Source organism: Artibeus jamaicensis, unplaced genomic scaffold, assembly GCF_021234435.1.
Source record: "Artibeus jamaicensis isolate MK-2021 breed Jamaican fruit bat unplaced genomic scaffold, CSHL_Jam_final scaffold_1964, whole genome shotgun sequence".
Lineage (NCBI taxonomy): Eukaryota > Metazoa > Chordata > Mammalia > Chiroptera > Phyllostomidae > Artibeus > Artibeus jamaicensis.
Window position 1 is genome coordinate 57,214,767 of NW_026522030.1, and position 23,999 is coordinate 57,238,765.

Consider the following 23,999-nt stretch of genomic DNA (forward strand, 5'->3'; position numbering starts at 1 on the left):
AGTCCATATTTCTTGGAAGGAATTCAGCCAGAAATTCAATTAACACTGATCATCTAAAATGAATACCATTTAAACTAATGATTAGGCCCAAGAGAAGTGGCTTTATGTGGTTACTAGGTACAGCCTGGACTTTCTCCAGGTTTATAAAGTAGAGTCATTTTAGCTTAAATCAGACATTAGAGCTGATTTCCAGTTGCATAAACATTCAAGGCTAGAATCTAGACAAGGACACTTCTGATCATGTAGTGATCCTCCGAGCAATGCAAACCAAAGTCAGCCCCCTATGACAGATTCCAGCCAGATACTACAATGTGGAAACTGTTCACTCACTCTGATGGTGAGAATTTATCTGCTAAATATAGCTGCAGACCTGAGATTTCATGATGCTGTATAACATCTAGGCATAGGCGTGGGTCAGAGCCATAGGGGTTTGTACTATTCCAAGGAACTACCTGTAAAAATGCCAAGACTGCAACCCTGAGGCCTGGTTTGTTAGCGTTAGTGAATCTTTGTATTTGGGGGAGTCAGGCTGTCCTGAAGCTCTGAGGAGCTTCTGTAAGCTCTGTCCTCTATGACTAAGTCTAGACATTCATACCCAGGAGTGGGTGCTTAATAAAGTGTTTATAGAACAATTATGATTTCCATGCAAAAGAATATCCAACTCTTTGTAAATGGAAGTGTGAAGGGCTGTGAAGAGCTAGAGGACATACTGGAAGATACTGTTCCTTAACATCCAGCATCCTCAGCTACAGAATGGTTTTGATTCCGTAAAAATGAGTGGTATGAATAAGGAATCTATTCTAAAAGTTTGGATGTTGAGATCTCTCTTTTCCCTAAGCTTTAGAGGAGAATAATTCTAGAAACTCAGAGTGTCAATAGAAAAGGTCATCAGAAGAATGTGAGCAACACCTCTATTCCCAAGGAAAGCTCGGAGAGATGCCATGCAACTACAATTCACTCCAGTTTTTTTAAATTACTTTTTAACTGTATTGAGTCCCAGTAGGATTAACTGGCCATAGAGTGCCATGGGATTGACACAGTACCAATGTAGGGTATGTGAGGAAAACTAAATCTCTGACATCCTCCAGAGAACACGTGCTGGAGAGAGAATCTTAGGGGAAAGGCTTTATGCAGTGATGAGACCTCTGTGTTCACCATAGAATCCACACAGGAGAGAAACCATACACATGTGATAGCTTTCACAAAAGATTCATTCATGACACTACATTGCATGTTGTAAAGATTGTGGAAAATGCTCCAATTGCAAGGGAAACCTCAATGCTCACCAAAGAACCTATGTAGGAACTATATCATGTGAGTGTCTACAGCAGTGCTGAGTAATAAAAATATAATGTGAGCCACAAATTTGAGCCACATATATAATCAAAATTTCCTAGTGGCCACATTAAAAAATAAAAAGAAACAGGTGATATTAATTCCAATAATGTATTTTATGTAACTCCCACATGTCAAAATATTATTTCAATATGTAATCAATAAACATTATGCATGGCTATTTTACATTCTTTTTTTGTGCCCTAAGTCTTCTAAATCCAGCATGTATTTTATACTTATAGCTCATCTCAATTTGGATTCACCACATTTTAATAGTGCTCAGTAGCCACATGTGGCTATTGGCCACTGTATTGGACAGCATTGCCAAACCTTCAGTCAGCTGGAAAACTTTAATAAAAGTTAAAGAGTACACTCAGTAACACCTCACTCAATAGCACCAACAGATATCAATTGCTTATTTCCAAATCCTTGTCCTAGCTATAAAATAAGTTAACAGTGACTTGTAACATTATTATTCTGGATAGCAAATGATGTAATACATGCTAAGCACTTAGAAGAATACACTTGTTATAAGCTGTTTCACTTAGCTTACAATAAGTGCTCTGAAATATTAACATAACTATGTTAATGTGTTATATATGACTAAAGTATAATTAATTTTTCATTTAACAAATATCTTTTCTTATTTCTAGAATTCCTTTTTAGTTCCCAGCAATGTCCTTATACAAAAGGGCAGGACAATTTGTGCCAACAGGGATGAATCTGGAGGGCATTATGCTAAGTGAAACAATCCAGACAAAGAAAGACAAACAAAGTGGTATTACAAGTGGAATCGAAACAAAAGAAAAAAAGTTGAACTCATAGAAACTAAGGTGGTTGCCAGGGACTGGGTGGGGGGTGGAGGAAATGGAAAGAGATTGGCCCAAGGGCACAAACTTCCTGTTATAAGATGAATAACAGGATCTAATCAACAGCATGCTGACTGTAGCTAGCAGTGTGGTATCGTATACTTGAAATATGCTAAGAGAGTAGATTTTAAGCCTTCTCACATACACAAAAAATCAATAAATGATATCAGAACAGTTATTTAATTGTATACTCAATTATATTACCAAAGGATCAAATGAAAATATAAAATCAATAAAGAACTAGAGTAAGTATTACCATAAGTTGGGAGAATGTGAGCTGACTGGGAACCGACAGTGTGGGAAGGACCGCTGACGTTCCTTTGCTCTCTTCCACCTGCGTCCCCACCTTCTTCCTGTCCCATGACTGGATAGAGCGCACAGCTAGTGGAAGAGAGGCAAAAGCCCTACTTTATTGACATCACTGTGGTTCTCTGTTGACTCTTGCAGTTTTTTTTTTAAAGAAAGGTAGCCAGGTGAGTCATGATGTATCAATTATGGTAATCATTTCACAGTGTACAGTATATATATCAGCTTGTACACTTTAAATATGTTATAAGTGTATTTGTTAGTTTTACCTCATAAAGCTAAAACTGGGAAAAATCCCATTGTGTAATTTAAAAAATTAAGCATAAGGAAAAAATAAAACAAAAAGTGCAGGCTATTCTTCTTTTTGATGTATTATCCTCCTGCCTCTTATAGGAATAAGGAAAAAATTGAAAGTTTTATTCCCCACTCCCATTAACTTTGTTTTAATGGGGGTTATTTGTTCTGATTGGTCCCCTGGCCTACTGTTTGGAATGGCTGACTTATTTCATGTCTTGTTATTCATATGTCTGTAATAATAATTCATGGTCTGCTAATATTTATAAATGAAGGACCTGATTATTCAGTACGGGTAACTGATGTGGTCACTGCTTGCACTTATGCAGGCTCATGTTTATTTTTCCTGATTGATTTCCCCTCCGAGTGTGTGTAGTTAGGTGATTGATAAGTTGGTGGTTAATTTTTTGGCCCCACTTCTCCTTTTTGGGAGCTGTCGGTCTGTAGGCCTCTCCTTGGCTATGCTGTAGAATGAGCTGGGTGGCGACTGTTCGGTATGGGTAGCAAGTGTTCAGTCATTTAAAAATGGTCAAATTAAGCCCTGGCTGGTGTAGCTCAGTGGATTGAGAGTAGGCTGCAAACCAAAGGGTCACTAGTTTGATTCCCAGTCAGGGCATGTGCCTGGGTTGTGGGCCAGGTCTCCACAACCCCAGTGGGGGCCACCTGAGAGGCAACCACACATTGATGTTTCTCTCCCTCTCTTTCTCCTTCCCTTTATTTTTATTTATTTATGAAAATAAATAAAATCTTTTAAAAATGGTGAAATTAAGTACCTCATTAGAATATTTGCTTTGTATCTATAATATTTAACATGTTGTTATATTTTTTTACAGGAATACACACGGCTTCCTAAAAGCCATTATGAAATTATTACAAATGCAAGCTGTTAAGGAAGGACAAGCTGGGGAGAAGAACATTCAGGGTATATATTCTATTAGGTAAGCCTTTTCCCCCTTTCTTTAAAAAACATGTTTTTTATTGTGTGAATTGTTAAGTTATGAACTGAGACATGCTAATCCATTAAGAATTAGTTATTTCAGAGATTGAGCAAGTGTACTTAAAGCAGGAGGGTAAACTTTCTCACTGTAAAAAATAATAGGAGACTAACAAAGGGTTATTACTCAGGGATAGGTCAGTAGTTAGGAACCTTGATTTGCCTTTTCTTTGTCATCTATAGAATATAACATGGTAGAATTACTTTACAAAGAAAAACCACACAGCAACAATTAAAGTAAAATGCAGTGGATTTTATTTGTGAGTGTGACCTTAACCGCTGCCTTGAAGGTCCTAGAAAGCCATTTCTTAAGAGAGGAGCTCCCATCCAGTGAACAGAGTACCCCAGAGGATGCCAGTAACCAAAGCATATCGTCTTAGGAACTCTGTTTAGTGATGAGTCCAGAAATGCCTGCTTCAAAAGAATGAGAACATGGGACCATAAACAAGGGTACTGGTTCTTGGTGGAAAGTGGCTTACACAGGCTAGGACAATTCAACAGGGAAAGTAAAAGATACATGAAAATCCTCATTGGCTTGAGCATACAGCACCTGCAGTTTGGAGCATTTGACACCACGGAAACCAGAAGCTGAGAGGAGTTTCTCCAAAATGTTGAGTGGTGCCTACTTATGTATATGTATAGTGTTTACCTTTTGAGAATAAGTCAACTGTGTGTCTTGTGTTACAATGATCTTTCCTGAAATTGTAGTGCTGTTTATGATCTCTTCTTTTTATGAGTATAATATTTTGAGTTTTTAAAGCCAGTTTTTTCAAACAAGGCCAGATTTCCATTTTACAGAGTTTTTTCTTAATATGTCTTTTGAATGTCTTCAAACACACAGAAAAGTTGGGAGATTATAGTACAGTAAGTTAATAAATTCATTTACTTATTAACTCAATTAATTTTTCATTTTTATTTTTTTTAAAGATTTTATTTATTTTTAGAGAGGGAAAGGGAAGGAGAAAGAGAGGGAGAGAAACACCAATGTGTGGTTGCCTCCCATACGCCCCCTGCTTGGGGACCTGGCCCATGACCCAGGCATGTGCCCTGATTGGGAATTGAACCAGCAACCCTTTGGTTTGCAGCCTACTCTCAATCCACTGAGCCACACCAGCCAGGGCCATTAATTTATTTTTAAACAGGGGAAGCAAAAGGAAAATTATTTGCTATTTGAAAATACTGTGGAAATGGGATGTGCAGCATGAACTTTTCCAAACTGATAAATATGTTGTTTTTTTTAACATAGTTTTGCCTCCTGAGGTACAGTTTCATTTCAGGTTTGTCTTTGATCCATTACCTTGACCAGAATTGAACCTAAGGAGTAGATGAGCAGATCTTAGTATTTCTAGATGTGTCATGTGAACATCTGTGTTTTTTCTCTCTCTTTTTAAAAAGAAGTTCAAATTCTTGGGCCAGAGTTTTAAGGTAGAAAATGATTTCATTTCATTATTGGATTTCATTTCATTATTGTTCACAGCAGGGGTGGCGGGGGAGGGGGGTTATTTATTTATTATTTATTTTAAGATAGGAAAGCTATTGAAGTTTTTAATTTTTTATATAACAGTTTTATGACAGAAATTGACCCATTTATAGTATATGATACCCATAGTTTTTAGTATGTTCATAAAATTATGCAACCATCACCATAATAAATTCTAGGACTTTTTTTTTTTATCATTCCAGAAAAGAATTCCTCACCCATTAGCTGTCTTTCCATATTTCCCTCCACCTAGTGGGGTATTTTAAGTTTAACTTAATGTTCTCAACCCTGGCTGCTCATTAGGAATATCTGGGTGTGGAACCTATCAAAAATCAAATACTCCTGCCCAACTAAGTCAGAACCTTTGCCATGAGGCCTAGATGTTTGTATTTTTAAAAAGGCCCAGGTGACTCCGATTCACAGTGAGTGCAAGATGGTAGGTTAGCTGCTCATTAAGGTGAATTCTCATCACCTGGGACCTTGTTGAATGGCAGATTCTCTTTCCTTATGGCTAGGGCAGACTCCAGATTCTTCTCTGACAAGCTCCTAGGTACTGCTGGTCCCCCATCAAGTAGCAGAGCTATGAACAGCATGAGCAGTACCTGGGGGTTTGGTGGGAATGCGGCTTTTCAGACCCCATCTCTCACTGCCCGAATCACAGCCTGCATTCTGGTAAGAGTTTTCTGCATTCTGGTAAGGTAATTTAGAGGCACCTTAAAGTTTAAGAAGCCCTGTTTAGATGATGGTAAAGGGAATTTTCTGTCACGCATAAGAATTAGAGTTACTCTTATTTTCATACTGATTGTCCTCACTGGCTGTGAGTGCTAGACCTTCAGTCGTCTGTAATCTTTCACTTATTTTTCTATTTATAATTTATATTCTCCTGTACTTGGTTCTTCTAACTGCAGTCTTATTTTCACAAGATAATAGGTGCTAGGCATGGATAGGGAGCTTAGTTTGAGGAGCCGATATCATAGTGGATACATAAGGTTTGTCCTTAGATTGGTGGCACGTTAAGAGGTCCAGAATCAACCACCTGAGTTGGCATAATCCAGTAATGTTTATGGAGAGCCCTTATGTGAGTGGCTGTCTGGCACTATAAATCAGTAGAGAGCAATCGAGTGTGTAAGGGCCTTAAGTTCCTCCAGGGGGGATTGTGGATGACAGAAACCGGGGAGAGGTGAGCCTGAAGAGCAGATTCCCCTCGAGAGAGCTGTGATTACCTGAGTCAAGCACAAAATCGTCATGCTGTTTTAGAGCCTTCTGTGCCACATGTTGGTTGGCATTATCACACAGCCTTGGAGCGGCAGCTGATGAGCTGTGTCTGAAAGCATAAACCAAGATATGAGAGGCTCAGAACTCCACTGAGAGGTGTTCCCAGTTATGCTGTAGTAGAACAGAATATGTGGTCATTTTAAGTGAGTCTGTGCTGAGTTACAGAACTCATGCCAGTATGGGAGTAAAGAGAGAGGGAGATGTGAGGGCCCAAAATGTGAGCCAGTGGCTTCCATGGTCCCTGTGAATTTCTTGAAGGAGACCTAGGGAGGGTTTTCTCTTTGTTGACCCTGGACCTCAGTGTCCATAAGAATCACCTGGGAGCTTATTAAAAGTATAGCTTCTCAAGCCCACTTACCAGAGATTCTCATTCATTCAGTCAGTTTTGTGTAAGATTCAGAATCAGCATGCTTGTCCAGTTAGTCAGTACTATGGATATAGGTCCTTTGTGGATCACACTTGAGAAATACCGCTTGAGCTCCTGAGAGTTTTATGGTACCACATATGAGCTGCAAGGAACCCCTCAGCTACACGAGCAGGTGGTTCTTACGTGGCCTAATCATGTCTCCTTGCCTCTGTTCCCTATTTGGGAGGGAAAAGGTCTGTATGTTTTTAAGTCGCAAGGCACCAAGTTCCTCTTGTCATGTCCACTGTGTTCAATAGAGGCCTAGAGCAGAACCAAAGAATAATTCTAAAGGAAAAGCAGTCCAATGAGAGCAAGCCCCATGCACATGCAGGGGGAAGAATATAAGAGATTTAAACCTCATTGCTCTGTTCAGTGAAATAATGCCATGGCCAGAACACATTAGTGTTCTTCCTGGTCAGCAGGTAGATGGCTGGAGGAGGAGGAGGAGGAGAGAGCCCTCAGCACCCTCCCGGAAACCACCACTGGTTTTTAGTGTTCACAGTGCATAAGCAGCTCATGCTCAGTGTTTGATGTGTATGTCTGGAACATGCCTGCAAACCTGCATTTTAATAAGAGACTTGGATGTACAGATGGTCTGTTCACCATGCTTTGAGATGCACTAGATTAGATTGTGTGCAGCTAATAAAGTTCCTGTTGCTTAACCGTATCCTTCTTTAGTTTTGTGGTTTAAACAAGATTAAATGGGGATATTTAAGTGGGGTTTCAACTTCCAGTGCCTTTGAGGCTGGGGAAAGTTGGAAGAACAATGCAGTAGGTTTGCCTAGGTGATTAAATGAAGAGCATATGCCAAGTGTTAAAACCTTGGGCCTCTCAACCTGCGAGCACATAGAGCCCCCTGCGGAGCTTTGAAGTGGGCAGGTGCCCTGGTCCTTCCTACATGACTGGAGTATCAGCCTTAGGCATTGGTGTTTTTTCAAGGCTTCCTGGGTGGTTTATTTTTTCCCCTTTCACTTTTGTTTGGTCTGAATTTCCTTTGGGTTAGCCTCAACTCCACATTTTTCCTGTAAAACACGTATATTTAACTAAGTTAATTAAGCATTCTTGACTATTGACCATATAGGAAGTTTGTCAGAGAACTAATATTTGGCTGGTGTTTTGGTTTCAGGAAGAATAACTAAACTAAATTTTTATTATTTATAAGATATTAAATGCTCAATTTCTCATTTGCTTTATAATGTGCCATTTTCCACCCTTAAATTTTATCACGTGCTTTTGCTTTTAATTTTTCCTCTGCATATTCATATTATGGCAGTCTCCTTAAGATCTCTTCTCTCAGTTGAAGTGAGGAAATAGCTGTGAATTCATGAGCAGTAACTGCTTGTTCCAGAATTCTGCATCTTTCTGATGTGCCAGACAGTGGCTGACATGCACAAATATCAAATGTTAAGAATGTTATTTGTGGAAAGGTTTGGTCTGATCAACATCAAGCTGTACTTTCTGAAATAAGAGAATATTAAATGTTTTTGGCAGATGTGTGCTCTGAAATGGGTGATTAGGCCAATGGTAATGGCTAGTTAATATCCTGAGTAAATTAAAGTTATGAAGTCTATATGTGTATTTTTCATCCATTTGTGCAGTGTTATATAGTGTATTCAGATGGAGATTTCATTTTAAGAACTTCAAGATGTGTGTTCTAAAGGCTGAGGTACTTTGTAATGAATACTGACTTTTTTTCATTTATCTCTTAAGGCAAATGCATCTATTCCTTGGGTGAAAAGAGGAAAATGAGAGAAAGTTTCAAGATAATATACAGAGTTCACTATGACTAGTTTGTGATTGTTGACATCAAACAATAGCCCAGTCCAGACCGGGTGGTTCAGTTGGTTGGAGCGTTATCTTGTACACCAAAAAGGTTACGAGTCCCATTCCCAGTCATAACTCCTAGGGCACATACCTAGGTTGTGGGTTCAGCCCCTGGTTGGCGTGAATATGAGAGGCAACTAATGGACATTTCTCTCAAGTCAATGAACGTATCCTCAGGTGAGGGTTGAAAAAGGGAAGGAAAAAAATCATGGCCCAGTTTTAATTCTGGTAACTAGCTTTTTCTTAGCATTAAACTGTTTGCTTTTCTTAGCATTAAACTGTTTGCTTTTTCTCTCATATCCATTTCAAAGGACTGGATGAAGTCAGCCATGCAGAGAGCACAGGAAGAAAGCTTCCGATACAAGGAAAAGCATGTGCTTAGATGCTGCTGTGTGGACAGGCCTGGTGCACTAGAGGAACTGACAGGAGGCAAAGTAGCTGGAACTTAGTGTTCAGGGGAGGCAGCGGCCTAGGCAAGAGGCTCAGGGTGGGTGGCTGTGGCCTAGAATATAACAAGATCATAGCAAAGACTTTGGGTTTTATTTAAACAGTGGTTGGAATTCGATGAAGATTTTTCTTTTTAACTTATTATTTTAAAATAATTTTAATGTTCCAGAAAAGTTGCAAGAATAAAAGACTCATTTACCATTTACCAAGATTTCATCAGTTTCTTTTATACTTTGCCACATTTTCTTTATCATTCTCTGTATAAAATTGAGCAGAAAAAACCCAGAATATTTGGGAGTAGATAGCTTATATTCAATAGTATATGTTTCCTAAGAACAAAAATATTCTCTTATATTACCAGAGTACAGTTATCAAATTGAGAAAATTTAACATTGATACAATATTTCAATCTATAGTCCATATCCCAGTTTAATCATTTGTCCTTTTATACCTTTTTCCCTTTTATTTTCAGTGTATAGGATCTGGTGCAGGATGATATGCTGCCTTTAGTTGTCATATCTTTTTAGTCTTTTAAAATTGGGAACCGTTTCTCATTCTTTCAACTTTCCTGACAATTTTGGATGCCATGGAAGTGACACTTGTCAGGATATTACAGCTGGAGGCACTAATGTTGTCTTGCCCTCATTGGTGATTTTAACTTTGGTCACTCATTCAAGGTGATAATCTGATTTCTCTACTGTATAGTTATCATTTTCCTCTTGTAACTAATACGCAGTCTCTGAGACACTTTGAGACCATGCAAATATTCTGTTTCTCAGTAAGCTCACAACCCCCCCAGTCAGTTTTCTCTGATGATTTCAAAATGGCTATTTCCCAACCCCAACACTCCCTTCACTTATACTAGTGACAGTGGTGATACAGGTAAGTTTTAGAAGTGGAAACGATAGGAATCCCCAGAAATTTGCTTAATATATAGATTCCGAAGTTCCACCTTTGTAGATCATGATTTAGAAAGGTTGGGTGGGAGTCATTGTGAGTATTAGAATTTGTATAGTTTTAAAAAGTCCCAACGGGTCCTGATGTGGAACTAGGTTTGGAAATCACTGGATAAATGGTTCATGTACCAAACAGTGTCCTGATGTTTTGTAACGACATTTGAAAAAGACACACTTTTTTCCTTCCACATCTGCATCTTTAAGATGGATAAAATTAAGCTCTCAATCTGGGACATTGAGTAAATAAATGAGACTGTGATTTGAACTTATTTCTTTATAGGTAAATCTAAGTTCTTATGATTGTATTGGCCATGTACTTATGCTTCACATGCTACATATGAATTTTTCTCAAGTCAAGAATAGGTAACCTAGACTTCTGCCAAGATGGAGGCGTAGGTGAAAACATTGTGCCTTCTCGCACAACCAAGTTTAAAGACAACAAAGTTTTAGTAACAAAAAACGCAGCCAAAACACAGAAAATTGAACTATACAGATGTCTGACAATAATGAACCCTTCAGCCAGATCGATAAGAGGGGCAGAGTCAGCCACTGGCAGAGTGGGGTTGTGCAGGAAAACTTGGTCAGACCAACCCAGGCGCCAGGTGGCGGTTGGCGAATCCCAGGCGTGGGGTTGCGACTGGCAGACCCAGTGAGGGTGCAAGGTGGCAGGCTCACCACAGTCACACATTTGTGCACAGATAAACCAGCAAAGGAGTGAGCAGTGAGACAGACCACGCAGGCCCCTGCGGCAGGAAGCAGCAGAGGGGACCACTATTGCCCCTCTTTGACCCCGCCCTCACATACAGCATCACAAACCAGCAACCTGGGTGGACCTGCCCTGGTGAACACCTAGGGCTCTGCTCCTCATACATAATGGGCGTGAACAGATCAAACATGGCTCAAGAAGAACTCAGAGCTCCAGAGCCCATAACTCTAAGCAATGAAGAAACAGCCAAACTTTCAGAAGAACAGTTCAAAACACTGGTGATCAGGATGCTCACAGAACTGGTTGATTTTAGTCACAAATTAGAGGAACATATGAAGGCTAAACTAATTGAAATGAAGGGAAATGCACAGGAAACCAATAGTGATGGAAAGGAAACTGGGACTCAAATTAAGGGAGTGGACCAGAAGGAAGAAATAAATGACCAAACAGAAAACAAGAATTCAAAAAAATGAGGAGAGGCTTAGGAACCTCCAGGACATCTTTAGTGCTCCAACATCTGAATTATAGGGGTACCAGAAGGGGAAGAGGAACAGCCATGAGTGGAAAACTTATTTGAACAAATAATAAAGAACTTCCCCAATCTGGCAAAGGAAATAGACTTCCAGGAAATCCAGGAAGCTCAGAGAGTCCCAAAGAAGTTGGACCCAAGAAGGAACACACCAAGGCACATCATCATTACATTAGCCAAGATTAAAATGAAGGAGAGAATCCTAGAAGCAGCAAGAGATAAGGGGACAGTCACCTACAAAGGGGTTCCCATCAGACTGTCAGCAGATTTCTCAAAAGAGACCTTACAGGCAAGAAGGGGCTGGAAAGAAGCATTCCAAGTCATGAAATCCAAAGACCTACAACCAAGATTGCTCTATCCAGCAAAGCTTTCATTTAGAATGGAAGGACAGATGAAGTGCTTCTCAGAAAAGATCAAGTTCAAGGAGTTCATCATCACCAAGCCCTTACTATATGAAATGTTAAAGGGACTTACCTAAGAAAAAGAAGATAAAAAAGATGAACAGTGAAAGGACAGCAAACTCACAGTTATTAACAACCACACCTAAAACAAAAGCAAACTAAGAGGACAGCTAGATCAGAGTGAACCATACAAATGAAGATTACATGGAGGGTTAGCAACAGGGGAGTGGGAGGAGGAGAAGAGGAGAGAAGGTACAGAAAATAAGTAGCATAGACAGTAGGTAGAAAATAGATGGGGGGAGGGCAAGAATAGTCTGGGAAATATAGAATCTAAAGAACTTGAGACACATGATCATAAACTAAAGGGGGGAATAGTGGGGGAGGGGGTGCAGGGTGGAGGGGAATTAAGGGCAATAGAACAACTGTAATGGCATAATAAAAAGAACAAAAAAATAGGTAACCTAAATTTAAAATGGTATGTGGCTAAGTTTTGAATATTTTAATTTTTTTTATTGAGATATAATGTTCTATACAATGAAATTCACCCTTTTAAAGTAAACAGTTCAGCGTTTTTTATTACATCTACAAAGTCATTTGACCATTGCTGCTCTCTGATTCCAGGATATTTTGGTCACCCCCAAAGGGAGCACCATGCCCATTTGCAGTTAGTCATTTCCAGTACCGCATATTCTCAGCCCCTAGAACATGTTACTTTTATCTGTGGGTTTGACACTTCTGGACATTTCATGTGAATAGAATCATATAATGTGTGGCCTTCTATGACTGGCTTCTTCCACTTAGTGTAATGTTTTCAAGGTTTATCTATATTGTAGTATGATTAGTACTTCATTTTTTTATCACTGAATAATACTACATAGGATGGATTAACACATTTGTAGTATTTTTGGATGCTTACCGATTTTTAGTGTTCTTGCATTTTACATTTATTTCTGAAGGCAAAGCACTTCTTTTTTTTAACGATTAACTTTTTTAAAGAAGATTTTATTTATTTATCTTTTAGAGGGGAATGGAAAGGGAAAGGGAGAGAAACATCAATGTATTACTGCCTCTGGTGCGTCCTCTACTGGGAACTGGCCTGCAACCCAGGCACGTGCCCTGACTGGGAATCGAACCTCTGGGAATCGAACCTCAATTCTCTGGTTTGCAGGCCCACACTCAGTCCACTGAGCTATACCAGCCAGGGCTGCAAACCACTTCTTGTACGTTCCTGAAAAGAAACCTCTTAGTCTTTAAGAGTGTGTTTTTCATTTCTATGCAGATTTCCTTATTACATTTACTATTTTAATGAGGTTGCCTAGATTCTTGCAAAACTAAAATATTGACCATCAGCTCTTAAATTATAGTTTTGTTGTCAGAGTAAGCAGTTTGCTTTTTGAGGGGTTTGATTATTTCAATAATTGAATATATTATCCAGGGATTGCCTGAGCTGCAGATGCTTGTTTTTATTTAGCATAAAGTAAGCATGACAGCACGATTTAATCCTCTGTACTGTGCACTCAAGCTTCCATAAGAGATTGGAGCTAGCAGAATACATTAATATAATTTATTTTGCTGAAATTACAGAAACTTTAATACTTAAGGAGCCCAGATTTCTGGGCAGAATTCATAGTATGTAACCTTTTTTTAGGAGCAAGTGGTTCCTGCTTCATAGTGTTTTTGGAAGTGGTGTTTTAACAAAGCTTCATTATAGCAGTTACCTTAGATACACTTCGTTTTAATGCACTGATATGTTTTTTTGAGTTGGGGCAGGGGGTCAGCATCTTCCTTGATAATCTCACAACAATTTTATCTTTCTCCTAGAAAATGTACACACATATGTACTTAAAATTTTACATATAATTTCAGAGGGCTTGTGAATTTTTGCTTTAATGGATTAGTAGACATCTTTATAGGAAAATCAGGGGAAAAGAAGATGGATGAGAAAGGAGGATTCATGTACCTGAAAAAGCCCAGCAGGGTTAAGGGTAAGAAAGAAGCGAGGACTGTAGTTGGGGAAGTAGAGCTAATAATACTATCCAGGGGCTAGCTGTCTCTGCATTTTGATTCTTTCTGTCGAACAGCATGTTTTGCTTAAGTTTTTATTTACTCTTTTTCTCTCCTCTTTCCCACCCAGGGAAGTCTTTGCTCATGGTTTGTGGTTCTAATCACCTGGCATTTAGCCCTGGGACTTAGAATCAGACCTAATGAATAAGCTACAGATATCGAACAGTCATGTAGTTAGTAATTGCCACTAGAAAATGCTTCATAAGCTACTCAAAGTGTGGATGTTTAATTTAAAATCGTATGGTAATTTGCCAGTAAATGTCTTAAGGCCACAAAATATTATAATTTTTGCCTTATTAACTTATTTATCTCTAGTTTTGTTTTTGTTTTTTACTTTATTTTTGCATTCATGCATGTAACTTAGTAATATAAGCTCTGTATCCCTAGCTCCGTATTTTTATGTTTTCCCCCAGCCGTGGCTCTATACCTAAAATAGCCCCATACTTTTGACACTGGCAGACACCTTTGCATTAAACTCCTGATCCTATGAAGATGATATATCATAGAATTGCACACTTGAAGCCTACATAACTTTATTAACCAGTGTCACTGCAATAAATTTGAGAAAAATCCCTTCCCCTCAAAACAGGGATTCTGTGAAAGTTCATCATGAGGGCAGAATCATCATAAAATGAAGCATATGTATTTTCAAATAAATGCTATACTCTCCTTATTTACCTTATCCAAAGAAAAAATAAATTTAGTCAAAAATGTCAAAAAAAAAAAGCATTTTTGCTCCAATTGTTTTTCTTGGAACTTGTATGGAAAGGATAAAACGTTTTTTCTTAAAACAGTATAGAATATATAATGAGTCATAATTATTGTTTTATTTTATAGTAATATTCAGTGTGGAGTCTTCATAATTTTTTAGTAGGTATTTTTTTAACTTAAAATCTACAGAGCTTTTAAAAAATCCCTTTTTGGCTTCTAACTAGTACATTCAAATCAAAATTCAGAGCAGGTAGAGAATAGCTTTTAAAATGCATATTTGATGTAGTAAGTGCTATGCTGTGCTTCTGGAAGTGCCAGGGTCACAGCTGCACACAGAAAAGGCATGGTGACTGCAGGCATTTTCCCCTCACACAGAAAGGCATTCTCTGTCTATCGTTGAATTTATGATGTAAATCAAATCTTGGCTTTCCTATATTTAGAGATGTAGCAGAGAAGTTGAGGTGACCTAAAGGTTACAAATAACTTTTGCTTTTTGGTTTGCCTATATCACAGGACTAATTTTTAACTACTCTTTTCTGTTAAGATTAATGCACTTGGAGAGGTGAATCTTGTTACACACCTCAGTTGACCATCACTTCTGTGCTAGTCTGGTGGAACCATGAATTAATCCTTCCTCCTTCCCCCATTCTGTTAAGATGCACGTATTGCAGTGTGTTGAAAATATTACTAAAGGGTGGGAGCACTGAAGTATTAGGTTCCAGTTCTGAATGCTTCTTGTGTTTTTTTCTTTAATCAACATGGACTTTGAAACAGTGTACTAGTGGGGCTGTGATAACTTGGTTTAATGATCCAATCAGAGTTTAAAAATGTGGTTTGGGGGAAATGTGTGTGTGCGTGTGACATTTATTGTAGATGTGCATTTAATACTGAAAGGGAAACAAAGGGCACGAGGCATAGACCCAGCTTTCAATCTGCTTTTGCTCTAGTATAAGATACAAACCTACCTGCATGATAATCATCATAGTATCCCATTTATGGAGTATGCTGCGTGCTGGTACTATGGTAAATGCTTTCTTTAAAATAGCCATTAAAACATTTACAAATTATGAAATAGGGAAGTGAAGTGCCAAAGAATGTACAACACATTCATTCATTGTGGTAGGAGGAGAAAAACAACACACAGTGAGGGAGAGATTAGAGGCACTAAAGGCCAATGAAGGGTGACCTGGCTGCCCGGTTCGTATTGATTTTAATCTTTAAAACAATGTTATTTATTCTCTTTTAAGAAGAAAGCAGATGTCTCAAGAGTTAGAAAATTCTTATCTAAAAATTTCTGTGGGCTCCTCATTGCAACCCTTCTCTCTGAAATAAAAAATATATAGGCTGATTTATCTCTTTAAGATAAAAATAGGATACCTCTTCTTTTAGGTCTCAGATTTTAATAGATATTGTTCTTAGAGCCGTTTTAACTTGACATAGAATTATTAATAGTTGAGAGCTGTCTTCACTGCTTTCTGCTTTTACAAGGTTTGTTTCTACCTCTAGTTCTGAGCAGTATGAAGGTTAGGGCTTTAATGGATGCCTTGGGTTATATAACTTTAGCCCTAGAAGGTACTTAGCCTGATTTCCTTATTTTACAGGTAAAGAAATTGCCTAAGAAAGGTTAATTATCTTGCCTGAGGTCACACAATTTGTTGCGGAGCCAGAATGTAAATTTGGAACTCTTGATTCTGAATCAATGCTTTCCTCTATTATTTCACCTCATCTCTCCACTTGTATTTTTTTCTGAGACAAGAAAGTGGCGGTATATGAGTAAATGATTTTGATGATACTATGTAAGCATTGGTTATATATAATAATAACAATAACAATGCCCCAAATTTGTTTATCAAAACTTGAATAGCTTATCATCTGCCACTGTTTTACCAGTGATCAGGTTGATTGTATGGTGAACCCATCTATCATTTTGAATGAAGTAGTATAGTAAACTAACTGTAACTTGAATAGTAAGCTTGAGGATAATTGAAATTTTTAGGTATAACCCAGGTTTTGTTTTGGTGTTTTTTTTGTACCACATTATTTGTTTTTTGATCAACAATGCTTCTAAAAAGAGCAAAGTTGACTTATTTAAATTGTGAGTTTTTCATTTTACCTTGACCTTTCTCAGTTAAATGTGCTTGAAAGAAGTGGAATGGCTAACAAGCACTGAGTGAGAGAGTAAGAAAGAAAAAACTTAGTAATCCATGAATTTAATAATTAATCCTTGAATATATGAAGAGTGAACTATACTCAGCCTTATGACATTTTAAATGCTGAAATACCTTATTTTAAAATTTTTAAAAAAGATTTTATTTTTTAGAGAGGGAGGAAGGGAAGGAGCAAGGGAGAGAAACATCAGGGTGTGGTTGCCTCTCATGCACCTCCTACTGGAGACACTGCCCACAGCCCAGACATGTGCCCTGACTGGGAATCAAAGCAGTGACTCTTTGATCAAAACTAACTTTTAAAAAGGAGATAGATATTTAACATTTTGGGGGCATGAGGAGCGGGAAGGGGTGGAGGATGACTTACTTATAAGGGGAGTGTATTAAGAAGCACTTACGTGCTTTGTGATCACACAAAAACTGTGTGGTAACTTGTTTGATTTTCTTTTTTTCTTAAATTGTTGTTCCCAGTACAGTTTTCTGCCTTTTACCCCCATTCCAGCCAACCCTGCCATCAGAGACATTGATTTTCTTTTTAAGTTGTCATAAATGCCACCACTAGCTGGCTTCTTATTTCATTATAGTGCTTTTCAGAAGTAAAAAACATAGATAAAATAATTGCAGTTGCTGTACTATTCTTTTTACTCATGTTTACTTGAACATGACCTACTGAACTCTTCATTTAAGAATATCAGTTGATGTGTCATACCTGAGATGCTTTTAGGATTTGTTAAATTTGTCATTAAGTATCAGTGTCAACCATAGTAGAAGCAAGTTCTACCAACATAGGTTTAACTGCCAAAGAATTTGAAATTTAGAAATGTGATTTCTATATGATTTTTGAGTTTTGGCATAAACAAATTGATTAGAGTGATTCCTTGTAATGGTAGTAACCTGATCAGTCAGAAATAGCCTGTGTTTTAAGCAAAACATGCTGCCAGCGAGTGACGTTAGTGTGTGATAGATTAGGTGAGGTTGAGGAGAAAATAAATAGATGGTGTTATAATAGCCAGAACTGTGTAGTAGTGTCAGAGAGGTGTTTAAGATGAGTGTTCGAATGTGATGGATGTGACATACTTTTCTGTTTAAGAGAGAAAACAAAAATCAGACAGCTTTCTAATTCCTAACAACTTTCCTCGTCTGTGGTGGTTTACTGCTAGTGGTTCTCAACCCTGGCAACACATTAAACTTGCTAGAGGAGTTTTTAAAAATCACTAATGCCTGGGCTCTCCATTTCCAGCAACCTGAGTATAATTGAGACCTGTATGTTGGTATTTTTTAAAGGAGCTCCACAGATGAATCTAACTTGCAGCAATGGTTAAGAACCACTGTTTTATAGAATTCTGCATCAGAATTATTTGGAGGGCTGTTAGGTCTGGGCTGGAGCCTGGGATTTATTTACATTTCTAATAGGTTCCCAGGTGATGCTGATATTGCTGGTAAGGTGATCACTCTTTCAGAACTACCTAGATGGCTGTCTTAAAAAACCATTTCAGTGAAACTAGTCTGCTTCTTTTTATTTTCTTTAAATCATTACTAGTAATATTTTGCTCAGTTAAAAATTATATTATGTATTTGATTCCTTTTATATTAAAAACATGGATACGTCTCTTTTTGAATTTATAATGACCATTTACATTTTACTTTTAAAATTCTTTGGAGGAAAAAGCCACATCCATGCTAACTAAATACTTTGTATATAGTGCTTCAGAGTTTAAGATTCTAATGAATTTAGAGTTTCTTATAGACTCTTTGAGCTATTTAAAATAACTTGTGCTTTTATTCTTTTTCTTATTTAAGAATTCTTCAGATTTCAGATTTTATGTTTTATATAGATTTTTTAGGTATCTTAATGAATGTAGCCCAAATAAAAAGATTCGTTCTCATTCAAGAGAAATTTCAAGCATTTTCAATTTGGACAGATTGTTATTTGAGGTGGAAGGAATATTTTCTTTTTCTCATCTTAAATATGCTGAGGGAACACGGAGTCGTACCCTGAGAAAAATGGGTAAGTGGGGACAGAAAAGAGATAGTGCTTATAAGTTGGGGTGATGTTAGAGAAAATGGAACCTTCCAGGTTCTTAAGGAGAGTAGCAGGAGAAGGAGGCATGAGTTTTAGGAGTAAAGGAATCAGGGGATACAGATGAGAGAGCTACTGGACTCAGGAGCTAGGTTGAGTGGCACAGTCCATTCTCAGCTCTGGGTCTCTAAGACTTGAGGTTCATTCTATTTTTTGCAAAAACAGTTTAAAAGAAAAAATGTCAGTTCTAACAAACCAACTTACCAACAAATGAAGCAGATGATAATTTTATGACAATTATGAATCCTGCAAAAAAAGTCTCTAGATGGCATTGGCTTTTTTTTTCCTGCTGTATTTGGATATTGAGAATGTATAGTCCTGAAATGACAGTTTCCAATGTGGCTTTTCTTTGTGTTTCAGAAGTCACCCTCAGCCTTTGATCACGGTGCTTGAACACAGACCTGATTGCTGGCCAGTACTTTTGCAGCAGCTGACAGCTTTTTTCCAGCAATGCCCTGAAAGGTAATGTAAAGTAAAATAACTGAGGGTGATGGAATAGTATGTGCTAATTATATATATTGGTTTTTCTTTTTAAGCTGCTTTGGCTGAAGAAATGTCTTTAAGCATGTATACTTTTATATTTTCTTAAGAGTAAAGAAATAAAAATCTATCACATTTATTGATTGTTTAAAATTTAAATATAAGGCAAGCTATTATTAAAGAAGTTAAGCATTGGTTAGTTAGGAAAGTTTATTAGAAATATTCATTGAACTACTGTACATTTAATGACAAATCATTTTAATAGTTGTGTTAAACAATTAGTGTAAAACAAAAGAACATAAATTAATTAGTTTCTCCTATAGCAATAATATAAAATGGGGTATAAAGCCTTGATACTCCCTACACAATCCATTCAGAAGAATGCTCCTCCCCCTACCCTGCAAATTGATTAGTGCGTTAAACTCTCCCTGTTTGAAACCTGCCCATTGGGATCAAGTGATCGTTCCAGCTGAGATTAGATAGCAACCATATGAGCAGTTAGTTTATTTTTATCAAGACCTCCTGATGTTCCTCCATGCTACCCCCTTTCTTCCATCCTTATTACCATGACAGCGGCTTAGGTCACCATCTTTTGGCTTTTGCCACTCGTATGTGACTGACGTCTTTGCCTCTAATTTTATGTTACTCAAATCCATTCTCTGCACACCCATCAGAGTGATAGATCAAGGGAGCAGATATTATTGTACAAATCCTTTACTTAAATCACCACAACTGTGGTTTTCATACTGCACTTGCAATGTATGGGCTAAGTACGGGGAATCCCCTGCCCACTTCTGGTCTGTTTTTATAGAACTTATATGTTCTAAGCTTATGGAAGCTTTGTATTTTTTAAAAAAGAGAATTTGGTTTCAGAAATAGTTGGAAAGTCCCCAGGCTACAAGATGAAATCTAGTATATTATTCTAGGCTCTGTGTATGATATGGTTTCACCTGTTTCATCAATTTTATCTTCTATCTTTATCTCACAATTTATGACTTGTGTATTCAGCAATATCCTGACTTCCGCACAGGAAGCAGTGCTATTCCATTGGCTCTGTGCTTCTGTGTGTTAGTACCCACCTTCATCTCTTTTTTTTTTTAAAGACTTATTTATTTACTTATTTATCTTTAGAGGGGAAGGGAAGGAGAGAGAGAGAGAAACATCAATGTATGGTTGCCTTTCATGCATCCCCTGCTGGGAACTGGCCTGCAGGGAACTGGCCTGCAACCTCAGTATGTGCCCTGACTGGGAATCGAACCGCGAGTGTCTGGTTCGCAGGCCCGCGCTCAATCCACTGAGCTACACCAGCCAGGGCGCCCACCTTCATCTCTTAAACCTCACCACAACCCTTTCCGAATTTCTCTCTTAAAACTCTGTTTAGGCTTTCGCCCTCTTAGAAGGTCATTGCTTACCACGGACTCAGGTATTTTTTATATGCTCCCATAATTTTAGTTGTGATTTCTTACATCATTATATTCACTCCATTGTCTTATAATTAACTCTCCTCTGTTAACTGTGAAACCTTCCTGAGGGCATATATAAGACTGTGTCATTTTTTTTTTGAGTTAATAATGACTGGCAGATTTCTAAGTGCTCTGTAAGTGTTGGATTTACATACATGAAACTCACGGACCTGTGGGCCCAGGCAGTGGGTTGTAGCGTTCCTCCTACTATGTAATATATACATAGTACCATCATGCAAGGTCATGATAGGATACCATTGTCTAGAGTAATCCAGTGCCTGAGTTCCGTTCACCATACCAACTTGATTCATGTTTTCCTGCTCTTGAAGTTTTTACAGTACCCCAAGATGCGGTTTCTTAGAATACCACTTGAGTCCATAACTTCAATTTTAGATGGAATTTCTAGGCAGGATATAGTGGTATAGGAAGTTTTAAAGAGATATAGGAAGCCTTGTAATCATCTCCCAGTAAGGAAATCCATGTGCCATTTAAATGAAAAGCCAAAAATAAACATCATTATCCTTTCTTCTCTCACCTAGGACTGCATTTTCAAAGGTAGGATTAGTATTTACTAAATAAGTCTTTCATCAACTATGTTAGAAATCAAAAATAACAAATTCATAATAAACACATTTGTTTAATGACATTTCTCTTATTAAATAGATGGGGATAGTTTTTAAAGGATGTTGCTGCTAGTTTGATCAATTCGTCAGTAAGCTTGTTAAGAATCTCTTTTTCAGTACTTTAATTGACAGGTAATTAATTTAGCTTTTGGCTATTTTCATTTTAAAGGAGTATTGTTTTGGGATTTGGGTATATTTATTCTAATGAAATTTGTCCAGATATTCATAAGAAACAAAATATTACTAATAGACTTTGGTTTATTTACTGATAAGCTTCTATTGACTTGCTCTTTTCATTTAAATTCTCAGGTATTAGGATATGCTATCTAGAGCCTTTTGGAAGTTCTAAATTATTTTATATTTATTTATAAAAATAACCACAGTTGCTTCATTTCTACTTTTGCACTATAAGATTATTCTTTGCATTAGAAATTGTAATTGTGATTGCATTTTGAGCAGACTGTTAGTTTTCTTCAGGTTTAATTTTAGGGTAAGTTAACTTAGCAGTTTTAAGTTGTTGTTTAGAAAGAAGGTGGATACTGGGGTAGGAGCTTGAAAGGCCCCAGCGGCACACTGGGGAAACTGAAGTGCCCGGCGTCAGCAGGTGCTGAGGGACAGCTTCCTCCCAGACAAAAGAGCAGGCATAGGCCATCTTCTCTTTTCTGAGCCCTCCCTCCACAGAGCCACAGAGCCACAGAGCCACAGAGCCGGCAGGCAGGTGCCGTATCTGAGACTCTATCTACCTGGCTAACACTGTTTGCTTTGCCCTTGAGATCCCCTGAGACTCTCTCTCATCCAACTTACGGGGCCACTGAAACTGCTATGATGACTCTTAAATATGAATGGGTGGTCTAGGCTCTTGCTTCACAACTTCCTAAATCCTGTCAAACAAGCAACAGCTGGCCTCAGTGAACCCCTAGTTCCTCAGCTCCCACACCTCTTGCTAAGTGGTCCCAGGTCCAGCACTTGCAGCAGCCAGTCTAGATTCATAGCTTGGCTTTGCTTGGGAATCTCCAAGTGCAGCACAAACAGCATCCATCTCAGATTGCTTTATAGCTCTACTGGGTGGCCCTGGGCAGAACATAGGTGGGAGCTGATCTTGGCCTGCACCACCCAGGAAACCCCAGAGCGCGGGTATCCAGTGGATAGTTATAGACCATGTCAAAGCATAACACGCTGCTCCTGCACAGCTGATCCTCCATAGAGGGCAGAGGTTGGTGGTCAGTGGTCACAGCCAATCATTGTAGCTGACTGGCCTGGGTAAATCATTCCTATTCACCTGCTAACAGCAATCAAGGCTCAACTACAAGAGGAAGGTGTACTCAGACCAAATAGAGGGCACAACTCAAGTATCCAGCTTCGGTGATAGGGGAGCCTGTGCCACTGGATCCTGTAAGACACCTACTACTTTAGGACATGCTACCAAGACAGAGGGTCATAGCAGCTCTACCTAATACATAAAAACAAACACAGAGAGGCTGCCAAAATGAGGAGACAGAGAAACATGGCCAATTGACAGAACAGATCAAACTCCAGAAAAAGAACTAAACAAAATGGAGATAAACTATCTATCAGATGCAGAGTTCAAAACACTAGTTATAAGGATTCTCAAGGAACTTAGGATGTCAACAGCATAAAAAAGAATCAGTCAGAACTGAAGTATACAAATTGAAATAAAGAACAATTTACAGGGAAACCACAGTAGAGTGAACGAAGCCTAGAGTCAAATCAATGATTTGGAACATAAAAAAAAAAACAAACCAACCAATCTGAACCACAAGAAAAAAAGAATAAAAATATCAAGGATAGTGTAAGCTACCTCTGGGACAACTTCATAGGGGTGCCAAAAGGAGAAGAGCAAGAAGAAGAAATTGGAATCTATTTGAAACAATAATGAAAGAAAACTTCCCCAGTTTGGTGAAGGAAATAAACATGCAAATCCAGGAAGCACAGAGAGTCCCAAACTAGATATATGCAAAGAGGCCCATTCCAAGACACATCATAATTAAAATGCCAAAGGTTAAACATAGAGAGAATCTTAAAAGCAGCTAGAGAAGAGCAGCCAATTACCTATAGGGGAGTTTCCATGAGACACTTTGCAGACTAGAAGGGATTGGCAAGCAATATTCATAGTCATGAAAAGCAGGGACCCATAGCCAAGATTGCTGTACCCAGCAAAGCTATATTTGGAACTGAAGGGCAGGTAAAGAGCTGCCCATACAAAAAAAAAATTCCCAAAACAAAAATCCCCCAAAACTAACAACCTAAAGAGTCATCATCAAACCATTATTACATGAAATGTTGAAGGGACTTGTGTAAGAAAAGAAGGAAGATGAAAACTATGAACAATAAAATGGCAAAGAATATATGTCTATCAACAATTGAATCTGAAAAACTAAGGAAACAAGAAGAACAGAGACAGAATTATGGATACAGAGAGCATTCTGATGGTTGGGTAGGTTGGGGGAATGAGTGAAGAGGTGAGGCAATTGAGTACAAATAAGTAGTTACAGAATAGCCATGGGGATGTAAAGTACAGTATAGGAAATGGAGTAGCCAAAGGACTTACACACATGACCCATGGACATGGA

The 23,999-nt window shown here is 38.1% G+C and overlaps 1 protein-coding gene across 1 annotated transcript in view; it reads left to right on the plus strand.

The window, feature by feature from the left end:
• FOCAD (focadhesin) overlaps positions 1 to 23,999 on the plus strand; it is a 321,710-nt gene that overhangs the window by 53,970 nt on the left and 243,741 nt on the right. The window contains exons 5-6 of the mRNA XM_053656269.1: positions 3,638 to 3,742; positions 19,203 to 19,304. Coding sequence (XP_053512244.1) covers positions 3,638 to 3,742; positions 19,203 to 19,304 — 207 coding nt within the window. The remainder of the gene's footprint in view (positions 1 to 3,637; positions 3,743 to 19,202; positions 19,305 to 23,999) is intronic.